General features: G+C 42.8%; 1 protein-coding gene across 5 annotated transcripts in view; it reads left to right on the top strand.

Annotated features, from left to right (window-relative positions):
* sesn1 (sestrin 1) overlaps nt 1-19952 on the top strand; it is a 96200-nt gene that overhangs the window by 67438 nt on the left and 8810 nt on the right. For 4 of the 5 annotated variants that reach the window (XM_080192873.1, XM_080192874.1, XM_080192872.1 and 1 more), the window contains exons 2-3: nt 17356-17421; nt 18300-18500. In XM_080192873.1, the coding sequence (XP_080048999.1) occupies nt 17356-17421; nt 18300-18500 (267 nt within the window). Of the gene's footprint in view, nt 1-7339; nt 7528-17355; nt 17422-18299; nt 18501-19952 lie in introns of those variants that run through there. The other variant, XM_080192875.1, reaches the window with a different exon arrangement.

The following is a 19952-nucleotide window of genomic DNA, read 5'->3' as shown; positions in this document are numbered from 1 at the left end:
ACCGTTTTTGTCACCAAAGCCCTTTGACTTCTATCACGGTCCTAAATGACTAACCCTTTACTCTGAGATTCTGACCCCGTGTTCTAGATTCCCCAAATCAGAAGAAACATTTCCTTGGCATCATCCAGTCAAGCCCCATGAAAATTTTATCTACTTCAATTAGATCACCTACTTTGTTTAAACTCTGGGGATCGGAGGCTAGTCTACTCAATCTCTCCTCAGATAACAATCTCCTTAACCCCAGGAAGCAGTTGTTTGAGACTCTACACCACCTCTCGGGTTAGTTAGTCCTTCCTTCGTTACAGAGATCCAAAGTGCACACAGTGCACCCAGCATGATCTCAGCAATGTCACCAAGCTCTGTTCATCCATCAACCCTGTACTTGCTCCCTTAAGTTGGCTTCTGATCTGGCAAAGCCTTAATTTTCATATTCTCATCCTTGTGTTAAATACCCAAATAAGTAAAGGGGGGGTGGTCTCCCTCCTATACCTTTCCAAAGGCATAACTTTGGACTTCTTGCTCATTTTGAAATTGTGTCCCCTGGTTCTTGACTCCCCAGCCAGGGGGAACATCCTGCTTGCATCCACCCTGTTTAAGTGGGCAACACAGTGGCATAGTGATTAACACTGCAGCATCTCAGTGCCTGGTACCCGGGTTTGATTCCCAGCCTTGGGTAACTTGTCAGTGTGGAGTTTGTACGTTCTCTCTCTGTCTGTCTGCATGGATATCCTCCGGGTGTTCCAGTTTCCTCCCAAGATCCGAAAGGTGTGCTGTTTAGGTGCACTGGCCGTGCTAGATTCTTCCTCAGTGTACCCGAACAGGTGCCAGAATATGGCGACCAGAGGATTTTCACAGTAACTTCATTGCATTATTAATGTAAGCCTACTTGTGACACTAATAAAGAACAAAATAATAAGTATCCTGTAGGTTTCAATGAGACCCACTCCCACCATACCTTGAAACTGCAGAGAATACAGGCCCAGTGCCTCCAATCTCTCTATAGGACAGTCCTGTCATCCCAGGAACAAGTCTGGTGGACCCTCACCATATCCCCACCAAGACAATAACATCCCTCCCAAGACAAAGGATTCAAAACTGCACCAAGCATTCCAGGTGTGGTCCAACTAAGGCCTCTACAATTAAACAAGAGTCCACAACCCTCAAACTCAAATCATGTGATAAAGGCCAACATGCCATCAGCCTCCCCAAAGTACTTGATCGCCTGCATGCTAGCCACAAGACCGTAAAATAAGGAGCAGAATTAGGTCATTCGGCCCATTGAGTCTGCTGTGCCATTCAATCATAGCTGATATGATGCTCATCCCCATTGTCCTGCCTTCTCACTTGATCGCCTTATTGATCAACCCCAGAGATTTAATGATAAGGTCACCTAAGTTTGTTTGTTTATTGATAATGTGTGATGCAGCAGTGCTAACCACTGTGCCACCATGAACAACTAAGTCCCTTTGCACACCCACACTTTCCAATCCCTTGCGTTCAAGATATGTGAAGATCCATTCCTTCTACCAAAGTGGATAATCTCACATTTTTCCACATTTTGTTCTGTCTGCCATGTTTTGTCCATTCACTTTTCTGTCCAAATTCTTTTCAAACTGCTTTGCATCTTCCTCAAAACACATTCCCACCCAGCTTTGTCTTTTGTGAACTTGGAAGATATTACTTTTGACTCCTATATCAAAATCATTGATATTTATTGTGAACTGGTCATGCCCAAGTACTGATCCCTGACTATTCACAGTTGCTCAATGCAAGATTGTTTTTAAATTACATTAACAGAGTCATAAAAGCTGATGTTTGTGGTTGAAATGCACCCTTCACAGTTTTGCAAATGACTGAGTGTTGGTGGGGTAGTGGATGGAGAATACATTCACTGGCTCATATGAAACTTGAGCAATGGATGTGCTATCTTGTACAGAAGAACCATTCCTACTATATTGCTGACCATCCAACTTTTTAGTCTCCAAGCTCTAGATCCACTCGCTGTTTTCATCCACTTCTCAATTTACTGCCCCAACTTCAACTGTTTTCTGCACTGCTGTTGGCTGTGTTGTCCCTTCCTGACTTCATGCTAATTTTTCTGTAGCTACATTTTGATCCCCTCTTATCAGATTTCCACTTCTGTTGCATAGCACAAACTCTTGGGAAGAGCAATCATTGGTTGAGTTTTTGATGCAGATGGAGGGTGAGAAAGTAGGGTCCCGGACCTGTGCCCTCTGTTTGAACAGAGGGGAGTACAATTGGATGAGAGAGGAATTGGCAAATGTAGATTGGGGGCGCAGATTGGTCAGTAGGACTGCTGAGGAACAGTGGAGGATCTTTAAGGAGATCTTTCTTGGTGCTCAGCAGAAATTTATTCTGACGGTAAAGAAGGATCGTAGGAGAAGGGATAATCAGCCGTGGTTAACGAAGGAAATAAAGGAGAGTATTAAATTAAAAGCTGATGCATTTAGATTGGCTAAAAGTAGTGGGCGAGTAAAAAAAATTGGGAGAGGTTTAAAAATCAACAGAGTGACGAAGAAGTGGACAAAGAAAGGAAGGATAGACTATGAAGCTAAACTAGCACTAAATACAAAAAAGGATAGTAAGAGTTTTTATAAATTATATAAAGAGGAGGAGGCTGGCTAGGGTGAATGTTGGACCCTTAGAGGATGAGAGGGGGGATTTAGTGGTGGGGGATGAGGAAATGGCTGAGGCCTTTAAGTTTTTTGCCCCGGTCTTCACGGAGGAGGACGCGAATAGTTTGCCGGGTATTAAAGATAGGAGGATGGCAGGAGTTGAGGGCCTGAATGCGATCACTGTCACTAGAGAGGTCATGCTCGACAGACTAGCGGGACTGATGGTGGACAAGTCCCCAGGACCGGATGGAATGCATCCCAGGGTTCTGAAGGAAATGGCAGAGGTGATAGTGGATGCCTTAGTGATTATTTTCCAAACCTCGCTGGATTCCGGGGAAGTGCCAGAGGATTGGAAAACAGCTAATGTTACGCCGCTGTTTAAAAAGGGTAGCAGGCAAAAGGCAGGTAATTATAGGCCGGTTAGTTTAACGTCTGTTGGAAAAATGCTTGAATCCGTCATCAAAGAAGAAATAGCGAGGCACCTTGAGAAGAATTGTTTGATAGAACAGACACAGCACGGATTCGTTAAGGGGAAGTCATGTCTGACAAATTTATTGGAATTCTATGAGGATGTGACTAGTGCAGTGGACAGAGGGGAACCGGTGGATGTGGTGTTTCTTGATTTTTCAGGCGTTTGATAAGGTGCCGCACAAAAGGTTGTTACAGAAGGTTAGGGGGCATGGAGTTGGGGGTAAGGTGTTAGCATGGATAGAGGATTGGCTGTCTAATAGGAGGCAGAGAGTAGGTATCAATGGGTGCTATTCGGATTGGCGGTTGGTGACTAGTGGAGTGCCCCAGGGATCGGTGCTGGGGCCTCAGCTATTTACCATTTATATAGATGATCTGGAGGAGGGAGCTGAGTGTAGGGTGTCGAAATTTGCTGATGACACAAAGAACATAAGAAATAGGAGCAGGAGTAGGCCATCTAGCCCTTCGAGCCTGCCCCGCCATTCAATAAGATCATGGCTGATCTGTCGTGGCTCAGTTCCACATTCCCGCCCTCTCCCCATAACCCTTAATCCCCTCTCTTATCAAAAACCCATCAACCCGCGTCTTAAAAATATTTAGCGAGGTAGCCTCCACCACTTCAACGGGCAGAGAATTCCAGAGATTCACCACCCTTTGAGTGAAGAAGTTCTTCCTCAACTCTGTTCTAACCTCCCCCCTTTATCTTGAGGCTGTGCCCCCTAGTCCTACTGTCCTTTCTGAGCTGGAAGAGTCTCCCCACCTCTATCCTATCCATCCCATTCATCATCTTATACGTCTCAATGAGATCTCCCCTCATTCTTCTAAACTCTAACGAGTACAAGCCTAGTTTATTCAGCCTCTCCTCATAGCTCAACCCCCTCAACTCCGGCATCAGCCTAGTAAACCTCCTCTGCACTCCCTCCAAGGCCAAAATATCCTTGCGTAAGTACGGCGCCCAAAACTGCACACAGTACTCCAGCTGCGGCCTCACCAATGCCCTATACAGCCGCAGCAAGACCTCCCTACTTTTATATTCAATCCCCCTCGCTATGAAGGCCAGCATCCCATTCGCCTTCCTTTGCCAGTTCCTGGCCCATTCGCCCAGCCTATCTAGATCCTTCTGTAGACTCTCCACACCCTCCACGCAATTTGCCGTTCCACCAATCTTGGTGTCATCAGCAAATTTCGACACCATACACTTGGTTCCCTCCTCCAGATCATCTATATAAATGGTAAATAGCTGAGGCCCCAGCACCGATCCCTGGGGCACTCCACTAGTCACCAACCGCCAATCCGAATAGCACCCATTGACCCCACTCTCTGCCTCCTATTTGATAAGTGGAAAAGCAAATTGTGCGGAGGGTGTAGAAAGTCTGCAGAGGGATCTAGATAGTCTAAGCGCGTGGGCGAGGACCTGGCAGATGGAATACAATGTTAGCAAGTGTGAGGTTATCCACTTTGGCAGGAATAATAGTAGGAGGGACGACTATTTAAAAGGCGAAAAGCTGCAGCATGCTACGGTGCAGAGGGACCTGGGGGTCCTTGTGCATGAGTCGCAAAAACCCAGCCTACAGGTGCAGCAGGTGGTCAGGAAGGCAAATAGGATGCTGGCCTTCATAGCAAAGGGGATAGAATGTAAAAGCAGGGAGGTCTTGCTGCAACTGTACAGGGCACTGGTGAGGCCGCAGCTGGAGTACTGTGTGCAGTTTTGGTCGCCGCACTTGCACAAGGATATTTTGGCCTTGAAGGGAGTGCAGATGAGGTTCACTAGGCTGATACCGGAGTTGAGGGGGTTGAACTATGAAGAGAGGCTGAATAGACTGGGCTTGTACTCATTGGAGTTCAGAAGGATGAGGGGGGATCTTATCGAGACGTATAAGATGATGAAGGGGATGGATAGGGTAGAGGTAGAGAGATTCTTCCCGCTCAGAGGACAACAGGACTAGAGGGCACAGCCTCAAGATAGGGGAGGGGGAGAGGGGGGGCAGTTTAGAACGGAGTTGAGGTGAACTTCTTCACTCAAAGGGTGGTGAATCTCTGAAATTCTCCGCCCATTGAAGTGGTGGAGGCTACCTCGCTAAATATATTTAAGACACGGGTAGATAGGTTTTTGGTAGGCAAGGGGATTAAGGGTTATGGGGAGAAAGCGGGAAAGTGGAACTGAGCCACTTCAGATCAGCCATGATCTTATTGAATGGCGGGACAGGCTTGAGGGGCTAGATGACCTACTCCTGCTCCTATTTCTTATGTTCTTATGTAAACAATCCTAATCAAAGACAAAAATAACACCCTCTGTAATTCTGGTGCATTATCCAATCCTTCAGCCCCCTGTAACTTTTGAAAAACTTTCCTTCCGTTTCCTTCCAGCTCCTTGGCATTGCACTTGATTAGATAAATAAGCAAGAAACCAAACTTTTTGTGCCCCTGTGCCAATATCTCATGTCCTGCCTGTATATCTGTCCTTGGCTACCTCAATTCTTATTTACTTGCTGCCCAACTACATATGTAGGGGCAACTTCCACACTTATAGAACATAGAGTGAGATTTCTTCAGCATATGTTTTCTATCTAACTTTGCAACACTTTGCTCAACCTCTTGATTTTCAGGACTATTTATCTGGTATTCCAACATGGAGGAGCTATCATTTTCCCATTAAAACTTTGGAAAAGCTGAAGGCATTGTCTTTAGATCCACCAGCCACTTGTCACAAATTGCTTTCCCTCCAATACACAGTTTTAGGCTGGACCAAACCAACTGCAATCTCAGCATCCTTCTGGCCTGATATCCTCTTTATTACAAAGAATAAGACTGCAAGTACAGAAATCTGAAAGGAAGCAAAACCACAGTTTATACAAGTAGCTAATCCATTACAAAGACTGTCTGTCTGCCTGCCTCTGTATCATCACCTTAGACTCAACTCCACTCCATCTGCTGATAAAAGACTCATCTGTAGGTTTGGAACAATGTCTCAGAACTGGCCTTCCATTCTCAGTAAGCTACAGCTATACATATCCTGCTCCACTTACAGCTTTCCCACCCCCCGCATCTTTGTTAACTTGTATTCACTCCTGATGCCTGATTTAATTTCATGTTCAAATTTCTTGGTTTACCTTTGCCCCATGCCCAGCATATACTAGTTATAGAACCCCTATAGTGCAGAAGAACTCCATTTGGCCCATCGACCTTGTACCAACCACAATCCCACCTAGGCCCTATTCCCGTAACCCCACTTACTTATCTTGCTAATCCCCCTGACACAAGGGGCAATTTAGCATGGCCAATCCACCTAACCTGTACATCTTTGGACTGTGGGAGGAAACCAGAGCACCCACAGGAAACCCATGCAGACACGGGGAGAACATGCAAACTCCACACAGACAGTGACCTGAGGCTGCAATTGAACCTGGATCCCTGACGCTGCGAAGCAGCAATGCTAACCACTGTGCTGCCCTCCTCTGCCTCTATCCTTTTGTGCATTACCTTCTCCTTTTACCCCAACAGCTGGCTGCCAAGCTTTCAGCCATCTAGGTCTCACATACTGGAATTCCCAATCAACTTTGTAACCCCCATCTATCTCTTAAAACTTACCTCTTCGAATTTTTTGTCACCCTTACTGCTACTACTGCTTCTTGCACCCGTTTCTGTTTATATATATCTCTTAAGTGTCATTTTTTCTTAGGTTAAAGGTGCTATATAATTTCAACCGTTTCAATTGAGCAATATGTTTTGAAATTTTCTTCACATTATAGTTTATGTTGTGTACTTTTGCAGATAGTTGGAATATTTGGGTATGGCGAGTTAAAAAGGCAAAGGCAACAGATGAGAACCTCATGATAAATCTTGATTAAAATTGTTCTGCTATAAGGTGGTAAGCAAACTGCCCTCGGCCAGTTCATAAATTGGAGCTGCCTGTTTATCGAGTACTTCGATGGTCGCTGTAGGGAAATAGACAGGAGGGTTAGTCTCTTATCGGAGGCGGAGGGCGAGCAGCGGCCCCAGGCGATTTGTTTTTCAAGTTTTTTTGCCAAAGGTCGGTTTTGTTTCCATCCAGTGACTTGCAGCTTGTCCGACTCCCACCTGGGCGTGTTGCTGCTGTCTTCCAATTGACCATGAGAAGTGCCACTCCTCCTGCCTTGCTGAATGGTCAATAATGATAGACTGCTGTAGAGCTACCAATCGGCGACAGCGCTTGCTGACTGACTTTACAGTGGGTGCTTATACCATTGCAATATCTAAACATGCGCTCAGTGTGTGCCTCAGTCACAGCTCTGCAGCTGCTGAGGAGACGTAACAGGAAATAAGATTATATTTTGCCTTTTGTTAGAGACACTTGAGTTACGTCAAAATGAGAGTCGCGAACACAAGAACAAAACCCGCAGACAGGTCGGTGAGGGAATGTCTGCTGTGCAGTAATTGTGAAAAGGTATAGTATGCAGTCGAGAGCCTTATCTGATCCGTTGAAAAGGACACCTAGAGTTTCCTCCGTTTAAAGTGTGTTTTTAACGCTTTGGGTTGAGGGTTATACTAAACGAAGAATGCTACTGTGTAACGTAAATTGAGGATTGGCTAATTAACAAAACAGAGAATTGAGATAACTGGATCATTTTCCGATTTGAGAAGCTAGTTAGCGGACTGCCATTGGGATCACTGCTGGGGCTTCCAACTATTTATTATCTAATTGCTCATCGGGAGAGCCGGTGCAGTATGTTTTGATGGGCCAAATGGCTAACTTCAATGCTATTAGAACTGTGATTCAATGCAGATACTATTCGCAAACTAATATCTTTACACCACAGTGTTATGCTCAACAAAATGTGCTTTTAACATAGCTTGAGTGGCATAAAACTTGGCTGCCAGTGATGGATTGAAGAGAAGGAAGAAGCGAGAGTCTGAGGCATGAAGATCTATAGGATTATATTGGAGGGGGTGGAGGTGGGGCGATAAGTTTCAGACACTGGAAGGCTAGCAGCCTATGTAGGTTGGTGAGTGCAGTGGTAATAGGTGGCTGGGACTTCTATGGAATAGAAATTAAGCAGGAGAACTTTGGGTGAGCTGACGTTCAGGGAGGATGGAAGGCTGTTCAGAAGAGTATTGGAAATGTTGAGTTTGAAGGTGAAAAGGACAGGTAAGCTGAGGTGAAAAGGTGGAGTTAGGTGGTCTTTGTTATAGAGAGGTTACATAGGATCATTATTTAATATATTTGACATTTGGAGAATTTTTAAAACATCTGATTTATTTATGTTTTAACATTTTGCCGAACAATGATAGCTCCTCAAACTCATATGGGATGTGTACTTCACTGATGGTTCAAATTTCAGCATGTCCTTGAGATGTTTGCCTCTCTTGGTGGTTAGCTCTGCTGCCTCACAGCATCAGGTGTCTGTGAGGAGTTAGCATGTTCTCCCCATGTCTGTGGGTTTCCTTCCACTGTCCAAAGATGTGCTATTTAGGTGGATTGGCCATGGTAAAGGTGTAGAGTTACTGGCATAGGGCAGGGGAGTGGGTTTGGATAAGATGCTCTTTCAGAGTCAGTACAATTTGATGGGCTGAATGGCCTCCTTCTGCACTGCTTGTTATCATACTAATCACCTGTGATGCAACTATTCTACACCAGTGTAGGTGTTTTTCCTTTCAAGTCTTTCCACATGATATTTGTTTCATCAAGTAACATTTTACTCTGAATATCTGTGGTTCAAAACTTTTATGGTTGACAGAACATGCTATTTCAGTAATATATAATCATATTGTTATGTTAGAGGATTTGTTATAAATATTAATGTATTTTATTAAAATTGATATGTTAAACTTGAACAGTAAAATAGATGGCAAAGGTAAATCCAATTGCAGAACTTTGGTATATTTTTCCAGAACATTTTAGTGGAATCTATTGGGCCTGCAATTAACACTTCTGTTTCTCATACAACTTAACAATTCAGACAACCTTGACTTATGAAGCAATAGGGAATTGAAAGAAGAGCTCTGACCTTGAAGATCCAAGACCCACCAGAAGAAGCCATTTTTGCAGCTTTATTTACTGATGTGTCCAGCCTTCCTACATGGAGCACCTAAGCAGTTTTCAATCATTACGTTAGTTGCACATGCCAGTTTCAAAGTCTTGGATATTTTTGGTTCCTGCTTTCCACTCATCATCTTCAATCCCATCCTCTGTAGTTTCTCCACTATCTCTTCCTCAACCCACTAATTCATAGAAACAAAGGAACTAGAAGCAAGAGTAAGTCATTTGGCCCTTCAGGCCTGCTCCGCCATTCATTTTGATCATGGCTGGTCATCGAATTCAATATCCTAATCTGCTCCTACACACACACACACACACACACACACACACACACACACACACACACACAATGTTCCTTAATCACTTTAACCCGAGAGCTATATCTAATTTGTTCTTGAAATCGGACAACGTTTTGCCCTCAACTACTTTCTGTTGTAGTCAATTCAAAAGTTAAAAGTTTATTTATTAGTCACAAGAAAGGCTTACATTAACACTGCAATGAGGTGACTGTGAAATTCCCCTAGTTGCCACAGTCCAGCAACTGTTCAGGTCAATGCGCCTAACCACACATTCATCACCCTCTGGGTGAAGAAATTTTGCCTCGTCTCAATCTTAAAATGTTTACCCCGATCCTCAAACTATGACCTTATTTCCGGACTCCTCCACCATTGGAAACATTCTTTCTGAATCTACTCTAACTCTGTTAAAATTTTATAAGTTTTTGAGATCCCCTCACTCTTCTAAACTCCAGTGAATATTAGCATAACTGAACTAGTTTCTCCTCATGACAGACGTGCCATCCCAGGAATCAGCCTGGTAAACTTCGCTGTAATCCCTCTTATCAAGGACACCAAACTGCACAAACTATTTCAGGTGTGGCCTCGCCAATGCCCTATACAATGGCAGCAAAACATCCCTAATCCTCCTCTGTCTCTCTGTCTCTCTGTCTCTGCTACCAAACTGGGTAAATACTTATCCACATTGTACTGTATCTGCCATGCTTATGCCCATACACTGCCTGTCCAAATCACACTGAAGCATCTCTGCATCCTCCTCACAGCTCACCCTCCCACCCAACTTTGTATCATTTGCAAATTTGGAGCTAGTACATTCAGTTCCCATTTCCAAATCATTAATGTATAATATGGACAGTTGGGGCCCTAGCATAGATCCCTGATGAACCCCATTAGTTGCTGACTGTCAATCAGAAAAAGACCCATTTATGCCTACACTTTGCTTCCTATCTGCTAACCAGCTTTTTATCCATTTCAAGACATTTCCTGCAATCCTATGTGCTTTAACTTTGCTTGTAGTCTGTTATGTAAGATCTTGTGGAAAACCTGCTGAAAGTCTAAATAAATCACATCCACTGGTTCTCCTTGGTTATCCTTCACCTAGTTACGTCCTCAAAGAATTCCAATAGATTCGTCAAGCATGATTTTCCTTCAGTAAATCCATGCTAACTTTGATTATACCGCTGTCTTCCAAATGCTGAGCTATGAAATCCTTGATAATGGATTCTAGCAACTTTCCCAGTACCAATGTCAGGCTTTCTGGTCTATAGTTCCCTGTTTTCTCTCTCTACCTCTCTATTTGAATAAAGAGCTTACATTAGTTACCTTCCAATCTGTAGGAACCAGTCCAGAGACAATAACCACCAATGGATATACTATTTTCAGGGCCTCTTCTTTAAATCCTCTGAGATGAAGATTATCTGGACTTGGAGGTTTATCTGCTTTCAATTCCCATCAATTTCCCCTGAATCATTTCTGGAGTTCACTTTTCGTTCTTTAAGTGCGTGCCATTGCCTGTCCACTGTATTTCCGTTTAGTGATGTTTCCTAGTCCATCATGGTCAATTCATGCCATCGTAGTTACCTTCAGTGAGATTCAGGATCCTTGTCTCAGATTCAGCTACATCACAATCATCTTGACAAAGAATTCTACGATATTGCGGTCACTTGTCCCCAAGGGTACTCTTACAACTAGATTGCTAACTAATCCTTTCTCATTGCACAATCCCTTGTTGATGCTCCAACTGATACTTCCCAAAGTCATAAATTACATTTTATTTTATTGCCTGTGACTGACTCTACTTGTCCTTCGCACAAGCTTTTAATCACTTCTGTTCTTCCAATGTTTGGTTCTAATTTCTCGAGAATATCTTGGTTCTGCTCTTACCTGTTGTACATTGATCTGCTATAATCATCGTAATGGTATTTTCTCAATGGTTTAGGTAAAATAAAGGAATGAGTGGTGTATGGTTCTAAGGTGGGGTTCCTGTGTAATGGCTATATTGCAGCCACTGTGCTTCAGTATGAAGGAAGTCAATATTGAGTCCAGCTGTGATTGCAAGTAAGAAAACTGCTTTGGCCTGAATGGTGTTGGGGCTTCTTGAATTCTGGTGTGTTGATGGATACTTTATTGCACTCCTGAATGGGTGACACAATTGTTAGCATTGCTGCCTCAGCACCAGGGACCTGGTTCAGTTTCTGGCTTTGGTCACTGTCTATGCAGAGTCTGCACGTTCTTCATGTGTTTGTATGGGTTTCCTCTGGGTGTTCTGGTTTCCTCCCACAGTCTGAGAGATGTGCTGGTTAGGAGCATTGGTGAAGCTAAATTCGCCCTCAATGTACATGAACAGGTGCTGACTAAGGGATTTTCACAGTAACTTCATTACAGTGTTAATGTAAGTCTACTTGTGCATTAATAAATAAACTTAAAACTTTAAACTTTAGAATTAAGCCTTGTTGATGGAAGCTTGAGGATTCAGGAAGTGTGTTTGCTGGTCTGAGTGGCTAGCAGTTGACCTACCCTTGCGGCTATTGTTTAGAGATGGCTGGCCCAGCATTCCTCCTTTATAAAATATATTAAAGGTTTACCTCCAAGCTTTCGCTAATGAGGGGAAAGTTTGCATTTTTGCTTAATACAAGTGGATCTCTAGTAACACTGCCTGTGTTGTTAGAGGATACACTCATTTATAGTATGACAGTGTTGTACCATTTAAGTGGTACTTGTGAAAGTGGGAAGTGATGGTCTTTCACACAATTGTTTTGCAGGTTCTGATGAAGGCAGTGCTAGGGCCCCAGAGCTTGTTTCCATAGGCAATATCCTTTGAGCCACAGCAAGAAGAAAACTCATGCGTGTGTGTGTCATGAGGACTTGGAATCCATCCCAGGACTGTCCTGCCTGAGACTGTGCTTTATCATCAGTACTGTTGCTTTGGAGGAGGAGGAGGAACTCAAGACCACAATTGCTTTATGGGGTTGCAACTCTCAGATTTGAGAGCCTGTAGTTTAGATAGTTAATTCATTATTGTCATACATCACTAAAACAGTGTGGGGAAATGTATTAAGGAGGAAATGTATTAAGAAGGACCACAGAAAAGACATGTATGAACCTTGTGCAGCCCTCGGGCCACATAGTGAATACAGTAAAAAGTCTGACAACACCAGGTTTTAGTCCAACCGATTTATTTGATAGTAAACTCACTAGCTTTCGGGTTAGCCCCTTCGTCAGGTGAATGGAGAGTTCTGGCCTCAGACAGAGCATTTAAAGCACACAGTTTAGAGATTACTGATTAGAATGTGAATCTTTACACCTAACCTGCTGTTCAAGTCCTGAAGTGGCTGACAATGTGTGTGGAAGGAGCACTGACCGCAGGTTAAAGATGTGTATTGTCTCCAGACAGTACAGTAAGTGAGGTTTTGCAAACCCAGGCAAGTCACGGGGGTTACAGATAGTGCGACATGAACCCAAGATCCCTGTTGAGACCATCCTCGTGTGTGTGGAACTTGGCTATCAGTCTCTGTTCAGCGACCCTGCGCTGTCATGTGTCGTGAAGGCCACCTTGGAGAATGCTTACCCGAAGGTCAGAGGCTGAATGCCCGTGACCACTGAAGTGTTCGCCAACAGGAAGGGAACAGTCTTGCCTGGTGATTGTCGAGCAATGTTCATTCATCCGTTGTCGTAGCGTCTGCATGGTCTCCCCAATGTACCATGCTTCGGGACGTCCTTTCTTGCAACGTATCAGGTAGACAATGTTGGCCGAGTTGCAAGAGTATTTACAGTGTACCTGGTGGATGGTATTCTCACGTGTGATGATGGTATCCATGTCGATGATCTGGCATGTCTTGCAGAGGTTGCTGTGGCAAGGTTGTGTGGTGTTGTGGTCACTGTTCTCCTGAAGGCTGGGTAGTTTGCTGTGAACAATGGTCTGTTTGAGGTTGTGTGGTTGTCTGAAGGCAAGAAGTGGGGTTGTGGGGATGGCCCTGGCGAGATGTTCGTCTTCATCAATGATATGTTGAAGACTCCGGAGAAGATGTCGTAGCTTCTCCGCTCCAGGGAAGTACTGGACGACGAAGGGTACTCTGTCCACTGTGACCCGTGTTTGTCTTCTGAGGAGATTGGTGCGGTTTTTCGCTGTGGCGCATCGGAACTGTCGATCTATGAGTCAAGTGCCGTATCCTGCTCTTATGAGGGCATCTTTCAGCGTCTGGAGGTGTCTGTCATGATCCTCCTCATCTGAGCAAATCCTGTGTATATCGAGGGCTTGTCCATAGGGAATGGCTTCTTTAACATGTTTAGGGTGGAAACTGGAGAAGTGGAGCATTGAGAGATTGTCTGTGGGCTTGCGGTACAGTGAGGTGCTGAGGTGACCGTCCTTGTTGGAGATGCGTGTGTCCAAGAATGCAACTGATTCTGGGGAATAGTCCATGGTGAGTCTGATGGTGGGGTGGAATTTATTGATATCATCATATAGTTGTTTCAGTGATTGTTCACCATGAGGCCAAAGGAAGAAAATGTCATTGATGTATCTAGTGTATAGCATCGGTTGAAGATTCTGTGCAGTGAAGAAGTCTTGTTCGAACCTGTGCATGAAGATGTTGGCATATTGAGGTGCAAATTTGGTCTCCATGGCTGTTCCGTGTGTCTGGATGAAAAACTGGTTGTTGAAGGTGAAGACGTTGTGGTCCAGGATAAAGCGGATGAGTTGTAAAATTGCATCTGGAAACTGGCAGTTGTCAGCATTGAGTACTGAGGCAGTCGCAGCAATCCATCATTGTGGGGGATGTTGGTGTAGAGCGCCGAGACATCCATTGTGACAAGCAGTGTCCCTGGTGCAACTGCTCCATGTGTGGTGAGTTTCTGTAGGAAGTCTGTAGTGTCGCGACAAAAGCTGGGGGTTCTTTGTACAATGGGCTTCAGGATGCCCTCGACGTAGCCGGAGAGGTTGAGTCCCATTGCCCGATACAATGGGACGGCCAGGTGTGTTTTCCTTGTGTATCTTTGGGAGGCAGTAGAGATCTCCAATGTGGGGAGTACGTGGAATGAGAGCACAGAGGGTGCTCTGAAGGTGCTTGTGAGTTTACTATCAAATAAATCAGTTGGACTAAAACCTGGTGTTGTCAGACTTTTTACTGTGTTTACCCCAGTCCAACGCTGGCATATCCACATCACATAGTGAATGCCAGTGCTGTACACACTACAGCCATGTTCCAGTGATGTAGGTAGTAAGTAAGCTGTTGTTCAAGTGGGCTTTGTCCTGGATGGTGTTGAGCTGCTTGATTTGTTTGATCCAGGCAAGTTAGGAGTGTCTAGTCTCATTCCTGAAAATATAGGTGATGGAGAGGTTTGGGGAGTTGAGTATTGAGCTATTCATCACAGAATATTCAGGCTTTGACTTATTTTACTATCTGGGGCTTTATGTATCTTGTACAGTTGAGTTTTGTGTAAAGTTCAAGACTTGATAGACTACTATTACATGTGTGAATAATTAAAGGCTTTTGAGAACTCAAGTTATAATTGAACATTCAATTTTATGTACTGGACACAATTTTACTAATGTAGTCTCTGCTACCAGTTTGAGCAGTATTTGGGTGATCCAGAATAACAGTGATCCAACTCATGCATTATCAAACATGAGCAAGGGTTACATGATTCTAAGAGGATGTCCACTGAACATTTAAACCATCTTAACCTGCCGACATGAATATGCCAACAGGCTGAGGGTGCATTAGTTCATGTTGTAAATGCAATGGAACTCTTGCAGTCTGCCACAGAAAAATGCCTTGCACAGAAACAGGAGTGTCCATTCAGCCCTCTAGTTTATTCTGTTAATTGGTCAGATTATGGTTTATCTCTTTCTTAATTTCGATTATTCCCACTTGATCCCTTAATGCACTTGTCTACTTTTTGAAAAAACTGAGACCCTTGGAAAATTTCCCATCACAGGATCTAAAAGTTAGCAGCCATCATTGAATGGGTGTATTTGTAGGTCACAATCAAAATTTCCCTTAACGACACATCGTTACACAATAAATAAATTGTTAAATATCACCGCAAATTCCATAACTGCGGGGACCAGCTTGAAGCCTGAGGAGATGTGCAGAAACTGTTTTTCACAAAAGGAACATGCAGGGCAGACATCTCAAGGAGATGATGATGGTGTGTATCTCTGCAGATTTTAATTGTTTTTCATTCACCTTTATTAAAGGTGATTTATTTAAAATCTTCCAAGGCGCTTTGCCAGAGCCATAATCAGACAAAAATAGATGTCATGATAAAAGAAAAGATATCATAAAATGAAACAACATGGGAGGAACCCATTTGGCTACCATTGTACCTGTGTCTGCTCTTGAAAGAATTTCAATAGTCCCATTCCATTTCTGCTTTCTGCAGCCTTGTACATTGTTCCTTTTCAGATATATACCCAGTTCCCTTTTGAAAGTTATTATTGAGTCTAGTTGTAGTTGTCCACTTGTTTTTGGAAATGGAATTAAGCACAAGATTATTCTATATATTCCTTTGTAAGGTATTGCACTTATAGAAACAAGAATGGACTGCTCAGCCCATTTAGCCTGCTCTGTAATTTGCCAGTCATGGCAGTGCTTATTTTTTGTCGCAGATCCCTGTTATTCTTTTGACCTATCACTGATATCCAACTAATCTTCACGTTTTTTCCCCCCCCCACACAGTTTCATGCAGATGGCTTTAAACCATGAAGTGAATTAACATTTGTTATGAGGAAGATATTAAGTTATTAGGCCTTTTCACTTAAATGCTAACAAATTGACGGTTTTAGTTACGTGGATGGATTGGAGCAGCTGAGTATGTACTCGGAGAAGAGAAAGTTGAAAGATTTGATAAAGGTGTTCAAAAACGAGGGGTCTAGATAGAGTACATAAGCAGAAACTGTTCCCTTTGGTAGAAGGCTTAAAAACCAGAGGATACAGATTAAAGGCGATTGGCAGAAGAATCAACCGCTACAATTTATTTTATGCAGCAAGAAGTTAGGAGATGAACGCAATGTCCGGTGGCAGATTCAGTCATTTGCAAGGCTGTGGCGGAGAGTGCTCTTGCAGAGTTGACATGGTGACCTCCTGTGCTATAAACTAGTCTCTCATTCTATAAATGTGTAAACCTTTATGTTAGTTGCGTAGGGTTGGTGCCAGTGACTTTCTTTGTAAATAATATAAATTGTTACTCTGCAGGAATGAAGTATTAATCAATAATTGCTGCCTTTGTTATGTTATTAGCCCCAGTTTTCTAGCATTTTGCTATCATGTGGTTACAGGTGTATTTAGGTTTTGCTAAAGTTACTAGATACAGTTAACAGATGTTGAACGACTTGTCATATTTTTGAGTACCTGTAGTTATAGTTTAACGGATGCGGGATATCTTAACCAATCATTAAACAAGGAGCAGGAAGAACAAAACAAGGCTGTCTCTAACTCTGTTGTTGACGGAGTAGTTGCAGAACTGTATGTTCTCGGCACCACGCCAACTAATATATTGGAGCAGTGCCACAGTCAAGAAGTGGACGTGTTTTTTTTTAAATCGTGCAACCTCATTTAAATGAACTACACTTCAGCTTTGTTTTGTATATAGATTTGTACATGTCCTTTTTTTGTGGTGAGTTGTAGAAAAGCTGCTGTGAAATTGTCTTGCTTCACTGGGCTTTAATCTCGCGCTAGGAAACTACTTGAACAATGTGTTCTAGGCAGCGAGCCAAGCAGTTAAAGGACGTTCAGCCTATAGCAATTCCAGTGTTCATTTCAGAGACATTGTAGAGTTATCAAAAACAAACTGATATCACTAATCTGTTTTTGATACTGTTTGTAAAAACCGGTTTTCTGCCCGCTAAGTGGATAAGTCTAGGACAAATTATTGTTGCCCTATTATTGGCTCTGATTAAATCAGAACAAAATGTAAATACTGTTATCCTCCTTTACAGGAAATGGGAGTGAGAATCCCCCGGCCTTTGGGGCAAGGACCAAGCGAATTCATCCCTGAAAAAGAAGTATGTATGTTTCTCTAGCATTTGTGTCTCCAGTTTTTAAACTCAACTGCTTTTAACTTAGGAAAGTGCAGTATGGATTCAGTCTGGCATTACCAGTGGTATTAAATGCAAGTATGTTACTTGCAAGAATGCAGTGCAGTAATGTTTCAAGGGTTGGCAAGACATCTTTATCGAATACATTGTAATATTCCTATTGCCAATTATTTGAATGTCTTAACTGTTTGGACCTATAGTCCCTTTATTTTCCCCCCCTCAATAGGAGGTAGAGAAAAATACCTTTGTAACTAATATATGTTGTATCATATTGAACTTTTCCCACAATGATCCACTGAGGTGAGGGGCAAGAGATGTTGTATCTTCAGTGTGTAGAATTGGCACAGAAACTTAAAAGCAGATCCACTTAATAATGTGAATGACAGTTGAGAATTCTGCTAAATTTCTCTCCCAACACTAAACAGGCAAATAATTGAGGCATTGTAACTTCAAAACGAACAACATTTTGGCCTGAAAAATGCAATTTTTGTGTGTTTCTTCCTTGTGCTCCCTTCAGAAATCTCGCATTGGGAAGATGAATTGATTGGTTACAAACTTGGCACTTCTATTATAGTCTCTCTAATAATGAATCATAGTGACAAATAGTGACCATTCCAAAATAAGCACTCCACCCTTGCATGAGTTATCACAGGTCTATTTTGTAAAATGTGATATATGAATATTTTTATATTAGGAGAAGAAACCATTTCAACCAAATTGTTTCTAAAGCTAATATCAAAGGTGTCAGATTTGTTTGGCCTGCACTTTACAGACATGAATAGGCAGCTGCCATGCAGTCATACGGTTACTATGGTTATGAGTAAAAATGTAATATTTTTAAGCAGATCCTCCAATTAGGAAGAGAAGATGCAGAGACACGCGTCCTTTTCATTGAAGCTTTTGCTACTTTGGGTCGCCTGGACAACATCACCTTGTTGATGGGATTCCACCCACGGTACCTTGACAGTTTTCTCAAAACCCAACACTACCTGATGCAGGTGGATGGTCCGTTGCCATATCATTATCGACACTACATTGCAATAATGGTGAGTCCCTTCAGTAGCATTGTTCAGGTGATGCATGAAGTGTATAGTTTTCTGTTAACTCAGATGCTTAGAAAAGAGGAATTATCCACAACTTCAACAGAAGAGCAGCTGTGGGAATATTTTATTCCTAAGACATAAAAGCAAATGTTGATGTGTGAGGGATCAAAACTTGAACACTGCTGTGATTTAAAAATTTTCGTCCTTGTTTTCAAGTCCCTCCAAGGCCTCATCCCACCCTGACTCTGCAATCTCCTCCAGGACCAATGCTTATAAGATATCTGCGCTCATCTTGTTCTGGCCAATCGTGCACCCCAATTTCAATCCCCCAGTTTTTTTGGCATGCCTTCATTTGTCCAGGCCAAGATTTGACGTTCCCATCTTACTGTTGTCTGCGCCTCCACTTCACTTTCCTTTTTAAAAAACACATTTAAACCTATCTCAATAACAAGCTTTTGATCATTGGACCCAATATCTCCTTATGTGGCTTGGTGCCTTACATGGTTTTATAATTCTTCTATGAAGCACTTTGGGATTTTTCACTGTTAAAGGTGCTATATAAATTTATTGCTGTTGTTATAGTATAGATGTATGCATTGCGAAGTCCAGCTATTTTCCAGATACTCTTGTAATTTGCCTCCTTCTGACAATGCATTCAACTGTAAATTATTCAGCATAGCAAAAAGTCCATCAAGGCATGGCTCGATTTTCAGCTCCTTTCTCAGTAATCTTGCTGCTTGTGGTGAGGGTAAGGGCCTCCCACCCATAGACATCTTGGATTCACATGCTTGAGCCTTTCCATTGCCATCATTCACATGAGCAGAAGTATTCTGCACAGTATCAGCAATGTAGATAATTCAGACTTCTTTACAAATGCATGCATACATACACACAAGTACAACTTGCTGCTTCAGAAATACGCGGCCAGTGTTCTTGTGGAGTCATCAGCCCGTGCTGGATCCAGCCACTCCACTGGTGGGATGAATTTAAAGCCCAAGGGGCACTTAGTAATCAGTTCTGCTTTAGACTCCAGCACTTTAAATGAGCACCATAGCTGTCAGCTACCAATGTGACTTTTCCTACCTTAAAACTGCAACTAAAGTGATGCATGGACTCTTCCAAAAGAATGCCAGTCATCTACATGTTTTTTTTGTTATCCATTAATAGGCAACAACGCCATAGAAACACTGGGATGAGAAACAGGAAGTTGGAAATGCCAACTACTAGCTTTGCAAATCACGACAATAATTCACTGCTTAACTTTCTTCCCACCTGAGCATTTTTATTGATGATAGCTCGCACACTCCTTGACTGCATTAACGTAGATCAGTCTTCTGTGTGCAAAGTAGCTTTGGAATTGTAGTACGTACCAATTTCCAATTTTAATCCTGGCTTATATCAGGCAAATTTAAATTAAGCAACAAAAAATTAAGACTAGCTTGTTGTTTGTGAATC

This window comes from Carcharhinus amblyrhynchos, chromosome 7 (genome assembly GCF_965287045.1).
Source record: "Carcharhinus amblyrhynchos chromosome 7, sCarAmb.v2.hapA, whole genome shotgun sequence".
NCBI lineage: Eukaryota > Metazoa > Chordata > Chondrichthyes > Carcharhiniformes > Carcharhinidae > Carcharhinus > Carcharhinus amblyrhynchos.
This window is presented reverse-complemented; position numbering and strand designations above follow the sequence as displayed.